The sequence below is a fragment of the Lycium barbarum genome, chromosome 2 (assembly GCF_019175385.1).
Source record: "Lycium barbarum isolate Lr01 chromosome 2, ASM1917538v2, whole genome shotgun sequence".
In the NCBI taxonomy this organism is placed as follows: domain Eukaryota; kingdom Viridiplantae; phylum Streptophyta; class Magnoliopsida; order Solanales; family Solanaceae; genus Lycium; species Lycium barbarum.
This window is the reverse complement of record NC_083338.1, coordinates 99,356,193-99,368,938: the sequence shown is the minus strand read 5'-3', so window position 1 is coordinate 99,368,938 and position 12,746 is coordinate 99,356,193. Positions and strand designations below refer to the sequence as shown.

Here is a 12,746-nt window from a genome sequence, read left to right as displayed (position 1 = left end):
TGTCCGAAGATCTCGTTAAGCTAAGTGATTGTTATGTGGATATTTTTTTTTTGAAATTGGTAACTTTGTATTCCTCAGTATTAAGGGTATGCTGACCACCTCCAAAAATTTACACTTTACTGAAAGAGAAATACTTACAGTAATCCTAAAAAGTCCACTAACAAACTTCCTCTTCTACATATTGCTCTTTACACCAAAAACTTAATGAAGTAATGACCTTCCATTGGATCTTCTGCAATGAACTTTCTCTGCCTTTAAAAATTTTGTCGTTTCTTTCCCTCCAAATGTTCCACCAAATGCAGGCGGGAACTGTTTTACCAAATCTTCTGACTCTCGCTCCCTCCCCTTCTTATCCAATAGCTTAGAAGGTCTGCAGTGTGTTCAGGCATAGTCCAGTTCACCTTAGCCAAGTTAATGAACAATGCCCAGACTTGTGCTGTAACTTTACAATGAAGGAAAAGGTGATTGTTTGTCTCTAAGGCCTCCTTGCATAATGTGCATCTTGAAGCAATGTTAATTCCTCTTTTCTGCAGCGCTTCATGAGTCAAACAGGCTCTCCAAGCTACCAGCCAGGTGAAACACTTCACCTTAGTTGGTGCCACACTCTTCCAAATGGATTTCCAAGGTCTAATTTCAGTCAAACCCTTGTCGTACAATCTGTTCACAGAGAACAGTCCATCTTGATTATGCTTCCATGTTAATTATCTGGCTCAAAATTAGTTCCTTGAAATCCACCAATTACTGTCAGTAGTTCTGCTACCCATGCAATTTCCCAATCATTTAAAAGTCTTCTGAAAACTAAATTCCAACCTTAGGGAGACCACATCCAAATGTGGATATTTTACCTAGAGTACTTGGAGATCCCTTTAGAGACAAGTTTAATCTAGCGATCTGTGAATTGTGATAGAAAGAAATAACAAAAGGTTGAAACGGTGGGAAAGGCCATACTTATTGTGAGGAGGCAAAGTTAACTCTCACTAAGTCTATCCTTTCCAACATTGCCAAAAATATAGTGTGTTTTTGTTCTAGATTCCATCTTCAGTTACTCTAAAATTAGAGAAGACAATGAGGGACTTTCTTTGGGAAGAAGAGGAGGGATAGAGAAATGTCAACCAGTGTTATCAAAAGCGAAAAGCGCAAAAAAGCTCTAAGGTCAGCTGGGGCTTTAAGCGCAAAGCGCAAATAAAGTGTGGGCTTTAATGAAAAAAGCGCAATGGTGCAAAAATACAAATATATATATGTTTAGTCCAAGATTAATAGTAATAAGCATGAATAACAAATGTATGGACAAAGAAATTGTAAAAATATTATAATAAAGTGAAATATTAATCATCTAGTGTCACCTCTCCAAGAGAGGCTCATTGGCAAGGAAAAGTATGTCTTAGAGCCTTGATGATGACACTAAAGCGCACATAAAGCGAGATGAAGCGCTCAACATGTTGTGAACCTCGCTTCAAGGCTTAAGCGCGCCTTTGATAACACTGATGTCAACTTAGCTGGATGGTAGAAGGTGTGGCTCCTATTGACTTGGGCAGATCGAGAACGGGTAGTTGTCAATTTCCAAACAAACCCCCTTAGGGTAGATGAAGGGATTTATGAATGAGAAATGGGCAGCATAAAGGAGAGCTTCACGACAAAATGTGGATGTGTAGGATACGGGAGATTCACAAAAGAGGTCACCAGCCCCGATGGGGTTTCTTTTATGAAAGGCAAAGATTCTAATACACTGGATTTACATTAGATTTCAGTTTTGGCTAGATATCCATAGCACGGAGTCAGCCTTAAAGACGTTCCTTTCTTTAAATGTATTTGCAGATGACAAAGATGTAATAATGTTGGACTTACTTAGACCGGAATCACACGAGATTCCTAGGATATATCCTCCAAGAGACCTATACAAGATTGGCAAGGGAAGACTTGGAGAATCTCCAACGAACATTTACGTCCTTCTGACCGCAGCAGAAAGTTAGATGGGGCGAAGGGACCACGAGTGAAATGCTGGAGCCATTGAAGTCATTCTATAAATATTTAGAGAATAGGGAAAAATGCAAACTAGGCAGAAACACATATAAAAGACTGGAGCCCCTAAAAAAGGGGCCTTCTTCACATGGTCTACTACTTTGGATGCCATTCTCACAGTGCACAATTTGAGAAATAAGGTGTGCACAACGGTACAATAGTGTGGTATGTGCAAGAAGGGCAGGGAAGACACTAGTCACTTGCTCCACAATTCTAAGCTAGCAGCAAGAATATGGATAGTGGTTATTGCTTGTTTAACGTTTCATCGGTACCTCCTGAATAAAGCATCTTGGCTGCACAAGCGAAGACCATTGAGACTTTAGAGGTCCACAAATTGAGAAAAAGAAAAGAAAAGAGTGGAAGGTATGCTGAGGCATTTTCTAAATGATTCTATGATTGCTCGAGGGACGTACAAAGCTTGAGTGGAAGATCAAGAATGCCCTTCAATTGGCAGCCATTGATACAGAATTGAATAATCTCTTAATCTTCTGATGACCGGAGATAGCCTAAAAGAGAAATCAACAATTAACTATGACTAATACAAAATCAATACCAAATCTTTGATCGGTAAAGTAAAGATTATAACTATAACGAAAATCACCAAGGAGGTGCTTAAGTACAATTTTTTAAGAAGTAATATAATTAATGGCATCTACATAGATGCAAATAGTACAAACGAATAGTAAGTGCAAAAGTGATTTTGTTAGCTGCATTACATAGCCGCACTTAAAAGCCGAATACTCTATCGTTGAGTTAGTAACCCGAAGAAAATATCGAAAAAATTGTGTAGATCCAATCCGAAGAAAAAGAAATAAAGAGATTAGACAAGACAACCAAAAACCATTGAAAGAAGAAATCTAAAAAAATACATTCACACTTTCTAATTAATTTAAAGCATGTGCCCTATACTAAATATAAGGAGCTAACAAAGTACAAAATTCGTCACAGGAGTAGGGCAGTTTACAGGGAAAAGGTCACTTGAGCTATTATAAACATGAAAGAAAAATTAGCCTTGAGAGTGTGATTAGGAGTTGATGTTCCATCGAACATCGTCGATTCCTTTCTGTCCAAATGCACCAAAAAATACAAGCAGGAATCATTTTCCAAGTCTTCGTGATGGGCCTACCGACTTTTCAAGAACTCCAGCATATGAAGGCATCCTTAATCCTCTCAGGCATGACCCACCACCTGAGTCCAAAACTAACAAGAACTTGCTCCAGATATTTGTGGCAACTGTATAGTGTAGCAGGAGGCGGTGGTTACTTTCTATGTCCTCATGGCACATATAGCATTTGTTTACAATGTCTATGTTCCTTAAATTGAGATTTTCTTGAGTCAAACATGCTTCATAGTGTGTTGTCCAACAGAAACAAATTACCTCACCTTAGGGGGTAATTTAATTTCTAGATTAGTTTCCATGGTCATTTATCCACCATCTCATTTTGGTCACAAAAAGCTGAATATCCTGCTTTAATAGAGTATAGACCATCAGCTTTATCACCTCATCTAAGTTTCTCTGAAGTTTGCTCATTGGTTATGCAGCTCCCCAGTCTTTCAAGTAAGTCGAATAGTTCTTCACGCTCCCAATCCTACAGGTTCCTTCTGAGTTGTGGGTTCCATATATTGTATGCCCTATTTTGCGAGATGGTGGAGTCTTGATTGCTGAAGATATTAGGATAGTCAATTTGCAAATATGAATTCTCCAATTCTTCCAGAATTTGATGTTTGTTCCATTACCAACCTGGAACCTGCAGTTCTGATAAAATTCATCCCATAACTTGACTATGTTTTTCTAGAGGCCTACACCTTGTGGAGCTCTATATGTATCGGTGCACCGGTGGCGCTGTACACCATGATTTGCAGCTACCACATCCTTCTGTAGAGTAGAAGCATCCTAACCATATCTTCAAAGCCATTTCATAAACATTTATTCGTTATGGATAGCTAGATTTTATTTTATTTTTGCCCAGGCCACCAAGGATTTAGGTTCTCTCACTTTTGGCCATTTGACCAAACGAAACTTGTGAGTTTTGTTGCTACCTTCCCAAAGAAAATTCCTTCTATTTTGTCATCTGCTTTTGCACCTTGCGTAGAATGGGAAATAATGACATAAATATGTGAGAATGTTGTCCAAAACACTATTAATAAGCGTGAGTCTATCACCCATGAGAGTAGGGTTGTTCAAAACCGACCGCTACCAATAACCCAACCGCAAAAGTGGCTTATTGGCTTATTGGTATTGGGTTATCGGATTAACGGGTGGGGAATGGATTAAAATTTTATAATTAACGGCTTATCGGTGCGGGGGATGGATTACTTAATTTTCTTATTGGGTAAACCGTTAACCCGTTAAGAATTTATCATATTTTATATTTTTACTCCTAAACATGTAAAATATGTATGGTAATTATAATTTCTAAACCTAAAGCAGGCTGCAGGCCAAGCCCATTTAGTAAATCAGTAACTTTTTCACTTAATTACTTTAGTTATTAGTTTACACTTTATAACCCTAATAAATAATCTATCTGAAGGCTAAAGCACAGTAAGTCATTAGTCTTGCAACTGCGTATTGCAATTTGCAAGACTCAAGGATTGTTCTGCTTCAACGAGGTAAATTTTAAGTTTTTTATTTTTTCCGCTTATGATCTTAATGGATTTTTTCCTTCTGATAATCCACATTCTGTTTGCAGGATTACCATATTTAAAGCAGTAATATATATGAACAAGCTAATTTAGATAATTGAACAATTTCTAAAATAAAGTAAAGTTGAAGCTCAATAAAACCTAAAACTCCAAACATACAAATAGATTTATTTGTCTCAATACATTAAGGGTCTCGTGTGATCAATTTATTTTTGTCAGAGTTTTATTCGACTTGACTATCTGTTAATCTATTTCCAATCCTATGATGTTAAGGTATTGCATTATTTGCTCTGTTTCTGTTTTTAGTTTTGCCTCCACTAGCATAATGTGTCTATGATGTATTTGGATTAACAAATTCTCTATTTTCCTGTGCTATGTGTATTTTTTGTTACTATTTGCAGTGCCGATCATATTTTATCTGTTCTAATTTTGGTTGTTTGTTGAATTTTTTTTCTTATCATAGGAACTCAAAGTCTTAAACTCGTAGCATGGCTGAACAAGGTGATAAGGTGATAGCTGAAAGTGAGGCTTCAAATGTAGCAAGTCAAGCTGAAATAACTCAATCAACTAGTGCTAAAAAAAGGAGAAAAAGGTCTGTCGCGTGGGATCATTTTACAGAAGTTGAAACTTCCGAAGGTACGAAAGCAAAATGTAGCCATTGCTACAAAGTGTATTGTTTTAAGTCAAGAGACGGTACGTCCACTCTTCTTGGTCAGTTGATGACGTGTCCTAAACTTCCTACTCCTCTTGTTGATAAAAAACAATCAACCATAGGCTTTAAATCTATTCCGGGGGGTACTCAAGGGGACGTAGCCGTTGTCTCTTGGAAATTTGACCAAGAAGAGTGTAGGAAGGCTTTATGTCGTATGGTTATAGTGGATGAGCTTCCTTTTAGCTTTGTCGAAAAAGAAGGCTTTAGAGAATTTATGAAAATGGCGCAACCTCATTTCTGGATCCCTTCCCGTAGTACTGTCACTAGGGACTGTTTTAATCTTTTTAATGAAGAAAAGCAAAAGTTGAGGAGGCATTTTATAGAAACAAAACAGAGACACATGGACTTCTATACAAAGAATTAATTACATGTGTATCACTGCCCATTGGATCGATAGTGATTGGAATATGCGCCAGAAAATACTTAATTTTTGTCCTATTATTAGCCATAAAGGTGAAGATATGGCAAATGGTATTAGTAGATGCTTACGTGAGTGGGGGATAAATAAGATCTTTACTATCACAGTTGATAATGCAAGCTCAAACGCTGTGACAGTAAAAGAATTGTCTAAACAATTAACAAAAATGGGAACTAATTTGATGAACGGTAATCACCTTCACGTGAGGTGTATGGCTCATATCATGAATCTTGTCGTCCAGGATGGTTTAAAAGAATGCTCTTTGTCTATTGAACGTGTTAGACATGCAGTTAGATATGTTAGACAGTCTCCCGCGAGGTTGAAAAGATTTCAAGAAAGCTGTGATGATGAACAAATCAATTGCAAAAAATCTTTATGTTTAGATGTCCCAACTAGGTGGAACTCCACCTATCTGATGTTGAGTAGGGCTGTTGAATTTGAGAATGCATTTTCAAATTATGCTTCTCGTGAAATCGGCCTGAGACATTATCTTGAAAATTCTTATGTTGAAGTTGGAATTACTGCCGGTGAACTTTTGAGCAGTGATTGGGTCCATGTGAAAAGAATTACGAGATTTCTTGAGATCTTTTATCTTCTTACTTTGAAAATATCTGGATCACGTTATGTTACGTCAAATATTCATTTTCTTGAAATTTGTGCGGTTGCTGTTTATTTGAATAAATTAATGGCAAGCGAAGACACTGGTTTAAGTGATATGGCAAAGAAGATGAAAGAAAAATTTAATAAGTATTGGGGAGATCCAACAAAAATGAACAAGATAATTTTCATTTCATGTATTTTGGATCCTCGTTACAAGCTTGAATCAGTTGGCTATGCACTTGTAAAGATGTTTGGAACGCAAGGGCCATCTATACAAGCAGAAATAAAGAAGTACATGACTTCATTATTTAACGAGTATGTAAAATCAAGCTCAAAAGGCAGCGTGCTTGATGTATCTTCACCTTGCTCTTCAATGGACACGTCTACTTCCGGGATTTCTGGCAGTGAAGAAAGTACCCAAAGTACAGGACTTTAGAATCACTCATGCAAGATCTAAAGAGCTATAAAACAGCGAGTGGAGGTGTGGATGCTAGAACGGAGTTAGATAAATATTTTGGTGAAGAAACTGAGGATGACACTAAAGAATTTAACATCCTAGACTGGTGGAGAATGAACTCGGCTAGATTTCCTATTATTGCTGAGATGGCTCGTGATGTATTAGCTGTCCCTGTTTCAAGTGTGGCATCTGAATCTACGTTTAGTACGGGTGGACGTCTTCTTGATTCATTTAGGAGTTCATTGACTCCTAAATTAGTGCAAGCTCTTGTGTGTCTTCAAGATTGGCTTCGAAGTGAAAAATTAAAACAACCTGTTAGCGTTGAGGAAGATCTTGATAATCTCGAACAGCTTGAACAGGGTAATAATACTTTTATTTATATTTGTTATATATTATTGTTGTAAATGGTTTATACTTATTACATGACTCATTATGATAATTTTCTGTTCAGATTTAGCCAGGGCTGGGAAAGATCCTATCGTAGTTGACATATAGTAGAAGGTGACTTTCATATTTTTTCTACTATTCTTCTCATTGTTTGTTTGATGCACTTAAATTTTACTCAATCACTATTCTGTTTTCTTACTGTAGGATACTTGCTGGTTGCTGCAATAGAAAAAACAACCAGCAGTTGTGCAAGGAAAAGAAAATATGCTATTTGATTACATTGGCAGAAGTAGACTAATTAGATGTGCAGAAGAATTGATTATATATTTACTTTGACATATGTTGATTTTATCTGAATGCGTTTTGGTTATGGATCATCTGCATGTGAGATTTACTACAGCTGGAAAAGAAGAAAGTTTACGGTTATAGTCTATTTGCTTAATTTATAGAACTGGTGAATTTTGTCGAGAGAACTGTGAGGATGAAGCAGGCTTCATCTCCAAACAAGCCGATTTATTTAGTTGGAGATTCATTTGGAGGGTGTTTGGCTCTTGCTGTTGCTGCTCATAACCCTAAGATCGACCTTGTTCTGATATTAGCTAATCCAGGTAAGGTATCATAAAGAGAGCCTTTTCTTATTGTAACTCTTTTGGCATGCCACTATATTTATGATCCATTATCTAATTCTTAGGTTCTATATTTTTCAGCAACTTCCTTTGGGAAGTCACAGCTCCAACCTCTGCTTCCTCTTCTAGAGTTTTTGCCTGATGAAAACAACTTATTAGTGATCTGTTTAGATGGCATAACTTAGTACTTTATATTTTATGTTGTTTGACTGAACTGACCAATTCTTGTTAGATCTTCCAAGAATATAATGCTCTATTATTGTTGAAAATAAAAGTTTGAAGAGGCAAATAGTTGAATGTTTCTGCCTCTTTATGTTTGAATAAAGAGGCGCTTCTGTGAATTATTGTCACCTGTGCTTAAATTTAGGATTCATATTACTTTTAATTCCTTCTGGTAACATGGTGACTAAAGTGAAACATCTTCTGCAGAATCTCCATTTGGCTTATTCAATTCAACAAGAGGGGCTAGGGAGTTTGACACAACGGAAAAATATTACTGATAAAGTTTCTCCCATTCGTGCTGGATCCAAATTAATTTGAGATTCTTGTTTAGTTTGCTTGCTTGAATTGTGTCCTAAGACCTCAAATTTTTCATGACATTATTGGTCAAAGGGTTCAGCACTGTAGTAAGATATTAAAATGATCTTGATTTTGTTGTGCTCAAAGATAGGAAGATAATTTTACAGTCAAGGTTCTTATATACATGCGCAGTTTAATCATTTTTACATGAGGTGTAGGAGCGAGTACAAAACCAGAAAGATTCTGGTACAGAGAAGGATTTTTCATTTTTTTCTTATATTTAGCCGATACACCGCCCGATAACCGTCCAATAATTGCTAACCCGATACCGAACCAAACGATATCTTATCGGTTGGCTAGCGGATTAGTACTTTTAGAAGCCGATAACCGTTAAGCCAAACCGTTAAGCATAGTTATCCGCCCAATCCGTCCGATAAGCAGCCCTACATGAGAGGTATTGCATCCGCCAAGTAGCCAACTTCTTTTCAAAATTTTCCACTATACCATCCAGATTTGAGTTGACATGGATCTAGCCCCAAGTGGTAGCCCAAGAGGTTGTTGAAAAAGTACCAATATTGCAGCACAAGATGTCTGTCAGAGTATCCAAATTCTGAACATCATTGGCTGGATAAATGTAGCTTTTCAGGATTTTGATAAGTACTTCTGATAGAGCCTAAAAAATAAGCACTGTAAGATTTGAGTATTGCACCTGGGACTCCTCTGCGCCACCTAAAATGAGGGTATCATCTACATAAAGCAGATGTGAAACGGTAATAGCATTCCCTTGACTAGTGTCTACTTCAAAACGTTTTATCCATTGCAGGTATCAACCATTCGGCTCAACCCTTCACTAGCCAAACAAAAGAGGAATGGAGAAAGGTGATATCCCTGCCTGATATCTTTATGAGGGGAGAAGAAACCAACCAAGTTGGAGTTGACCATGTCTAAATTTGAGGTGCCAGGCCCTTCTATTGACCCCTTCTCCATCTCACCGCCTTCATTTTTTCCAACCGACCTGAGTTTCACGTGAAAACCGGACAAGACTGCAACCTTAAGATTCAAGTCTCCCACTTTAAGATGTAGACTTGATGGATATTCACCACCGGAGCTTTTGACGTAAATACAAGCCTAGTGGAGATGTGTTATATCCTTAGTATCTTCGTCAATTCCGATGTGCCCGTCACAGTGCTCTCCGATGAGGTGAAAAAATTCGACCGGCTATCCATGTAAGGGTATACCAAAAGCTTTGACCCAAACTTGGCCAGGTTCTCCATTTGCTGCCACCGAACCCATCGATGAAGACCACTTTCCAACAACACCGAACCCGTCGCCGAAGACTACTAATGCAACGACACCGAACCCGTTGTCGGAGACCACCAATACAACAATCTACCTTTCCAAAACCAGTCGCCTACCTTCACTCTTATTGCTTCTTGCCTCGATGAAAGGTCAAATAAGAATCGATTATGATTTAATGGCATCACTTTAAGGCTAGCACATAGTTCCTATCGGGTGATAAACCACTTTCGGATCACCTCCGTAACTGGGTTGTGATTTAAGCGATCATTGAAGCAACCTACTAGGCATTTAGACAAAAATTACTGGTTGTAGTTATAACTGTGGTCTGATGCCCATTGGGAGTTTCTTTCTCTGCCTGGGTAGCCATTTCGGGCCATTGAAGGATCTTTGTCGTATCTGCATAAGTCCTTTCCTAGTGTTTAATAGTATTGAATCAGGGATTGTGGGGCTTTCTTAGGAAATGCAGGATTTTTTCCGCAACATCTCCCTATCCTCAGTTGTATTTTGATTCTGTGACAATCACCATTGATTTCCTATCCTCCAAACAGGCTTCAATTCTCAAAACACGCCCGTAGTTGTTGTAGTTTTGGAATACGCCGGTGTATGCTTGTACCTTCCTTTCCCATCTCCTGCAACAATTTTCTTTCCTTGTCGATACCTACTTGATAGCATCGCAGACCCATCAAAGATTCTACTCATCTATTTTGATTCTACTTGTAAATCTTCTTCTTCTCAATCAATATAAACCACCTATCGAGCTCATCAGTCATCACTAATATGGATTAATTCAAAAGATTTTCCCCAGGAATAAAAAATATTCTCTCTTCCTCATTAAAGAAGGAAAAGATATTATTGAAAAAGAGTTTCGCTGAAGAAAGGGAAGAAAAAGAGAGAAAATTTGGGGGGATAACACTTAAGTACGAAATTATGTACAAAAACAGTCTGTCTATTAAACTGCATATCACATAAAAATCTTTAATTTAAACCATAGGCTAACAGACGTAAGCATTTGAATTTTTAGTCATGTATAGGTTGAGTAATTTAAGGCTGCGTACAATAGACCCTTGTGGTCCGGCCCTTCCCTGGACCCCACACATAGCGGGAACTTAGTGCACTGGGCTGCCCTATAGGTTGAGTAATTCCTTAAATATATCTATGTTTCTTTCTTTCCATAATACCCTCAAGACTCAAGCTAGGACTGTGGACCAAATCACTTGACATCGTTTCTCAGTCGATGCAAAGACTAGCATCAGGGTTGATCCTTGACTACAACAACGATCATCCATGAGATACCAAAAGTACCAAAAATGATTTGACAAAATCAATATCAAATTACTAGCATCACATTTCCATCCCATTCCGGTCAACTTCATTCCAATAGGAAGTGATTTACAGTTTAAAGGCAAATAACAATGTTCTTTGTTTTTCTTTTTATAAGTTAAGGCAAATGACGATGTCCAAAATAAGAGTGATATACAGATCAATTTGTACGCACCTCGACTGTTCCACTGGGTACCTACTACCTCACACCAGCACAACTACATACCTTAATCCCAGCTAACTGATACTACAAATACGGATCCTTTGCTTCAATTGTGCTCTAGATGAGCAATATTACTTGAAAAATAGTTACATGATGTTACCACCAACTCTACTTGTACACGCTCTCACTTACAAGAATAAACCACAATCGTAATCCGTTGCCTCGGCAAACACTAGTTATACATTATTCAATTCCAAAAAGCCATCTCATCAATAGCTAAACTCCAGCCTAATTAAAACTAAACTTTGAAGCTACTAATTATCAATATATCAACCAATCAACTATCCCGAACTAGTTGAGTTGGTTATGAATATATCAAGCAATCAATTTTGCCTCAATCTTGAACTAGTTGATAAAACTTAAGTATTGGATAAAACAGTCAAATTTTGGCCGCCATCCAGATATATCCACATTAAGGGTGTGTTTAGTATGGAGGACAACAATTGTGCCTCAATCTTGAACTAGTTGATAAAACAGTCAATTTTCTCACGTTTGGTTGGATAAAAAATTTGAAAAATATTTTCTCTCGGAAAACAAGTTCTTTAAAAATGAGGAAAATGACTTCCTCAATGGAAGTAGGGAAAACAAGTTCCATCAGTGACATTCTAAGTTCATTATCTCTTCTCCGCGTCCCCAACCCCCACCCATTGATCATCCCACCCCCTCCCCCACCACCACTCCTCACGTCCTCCCACCTCCATAGTATTATTACATATAAACGTTTTCCTGGAATAATATATTTTACCAAACACTAGAAAATAAGTAAGAAACACACTTAGGTGCCATTTGGCCATAAATACCAAAAACAAATTCACTTTTTTTGGAAATTTTGAAGTTGGAGTTGGAGTTGTGTTTGGCCACAGTTTTTTAAATTGTAGTTTTTGGTGAAATGTAGTGTAAAAAAGTGAAAAAAGTGAAAAAAAATTGAAAAATAAGTTTTTCTCGTTTTTGGTATTCCGGAATACAACTCCGGAGTTGTATTTCGAATATTTATGGCCAAAAGCCTAAAAGTGGAAAAAAAATTCCGGAAAAAAGTGAATAATTTTTATGGCCAAACGGCTACTTAATTTCCATGAAAAACATTTCCCTTCATTCCGAACACACCCGAAAACTGTTGTGAACCCCAGTGAGGATAAAACCATTTGAGCTAGAAAATGTAAATTATAACATGGAAACTCAAAAAGAAACCTGAATTTTGATAGCGGCTGAGTTTTGCTGACGCAAGAGGTTGCGTTTGTTGCGCTCTAAACGAGTCTGTTCTAGAAGCTTCTGTCGGTCACGTTCTTTAGAGCTGCGTCCACCCAAATCGACTCGCTTCCTCGTCGAAGGATCACCCGAGAAAAACATTCTTAAAATTCACAATAGTTCTGCCCTAAATCCGATGATTGATAAATCTTGATTTTGTTGAATTGATCGGAAAGGAGAGAAAGAGGGCTTAGGAAGAAAAGCGTGTTTACTGTTTTGTTTTCTTTAAACTTGGGGATTAGATTCTACCATTAAGAGCCTTGGTGGATGGGTTTAAG

General features: G+C 37.6%; 2 protein-coding genes across 8 annotated transcripts in view; one reads left to right on the top strand and one right to left on the bottom strand.

Moving 5' to 3' along the window:
- Positions 1-12,746, bottom strand: part of LOC132626692 (E3 ubiquitin-protein ligase UPL6) — a 58,455-nt gene extending 45,709 nt beyond the window's left edge. For 4 of the 7 annotated variants that reach the window (XR_009577582.1, XR_009577583.1, XM_060341639.1 and 1 more), the window contains exon 1: positions 12,412-12,745. Coding sequence is in view for 5 of the 7 variants with exons in the window: in XM_060341639.1 (XP_060197622.1) it covers positions 12,412-12,570 (159 nt within the window). In the remaining 2 variants the exon portion in view is untranslated. Of the gene's footprint in view, positions 1-12,411 lie in introns of all 7 variants that reach the window. The other 3 variants (XM_060341637.1, XM_060341638.1, XM_060341644.1) reach the window with 2 other exon arrangements.
- Positions 5,062-8,151, top strand: LOC132626694 (zinc finger BED domain-containing protein RICESLEEPER 1-like). Its single transcript, XM_060341645.1, has 4 exons — positions 5,062-7,209; positions 7,301-7,350; positions 7,441-7,844; positions 7,944-8,151. Exon 1 carries the CDS (start codon positions 5,743-5,745, stop codon positions 6,826-6,828), a length of 1,086 nt encoding a protein of 361 aa, XP_060197628.1. The 5' UTR covers positions 5,062-5,742; the 3' UTR covers positions 6,829-7,209; positions 7,301-7,350; positions 7,441-7,844; positions 7,944-8,151.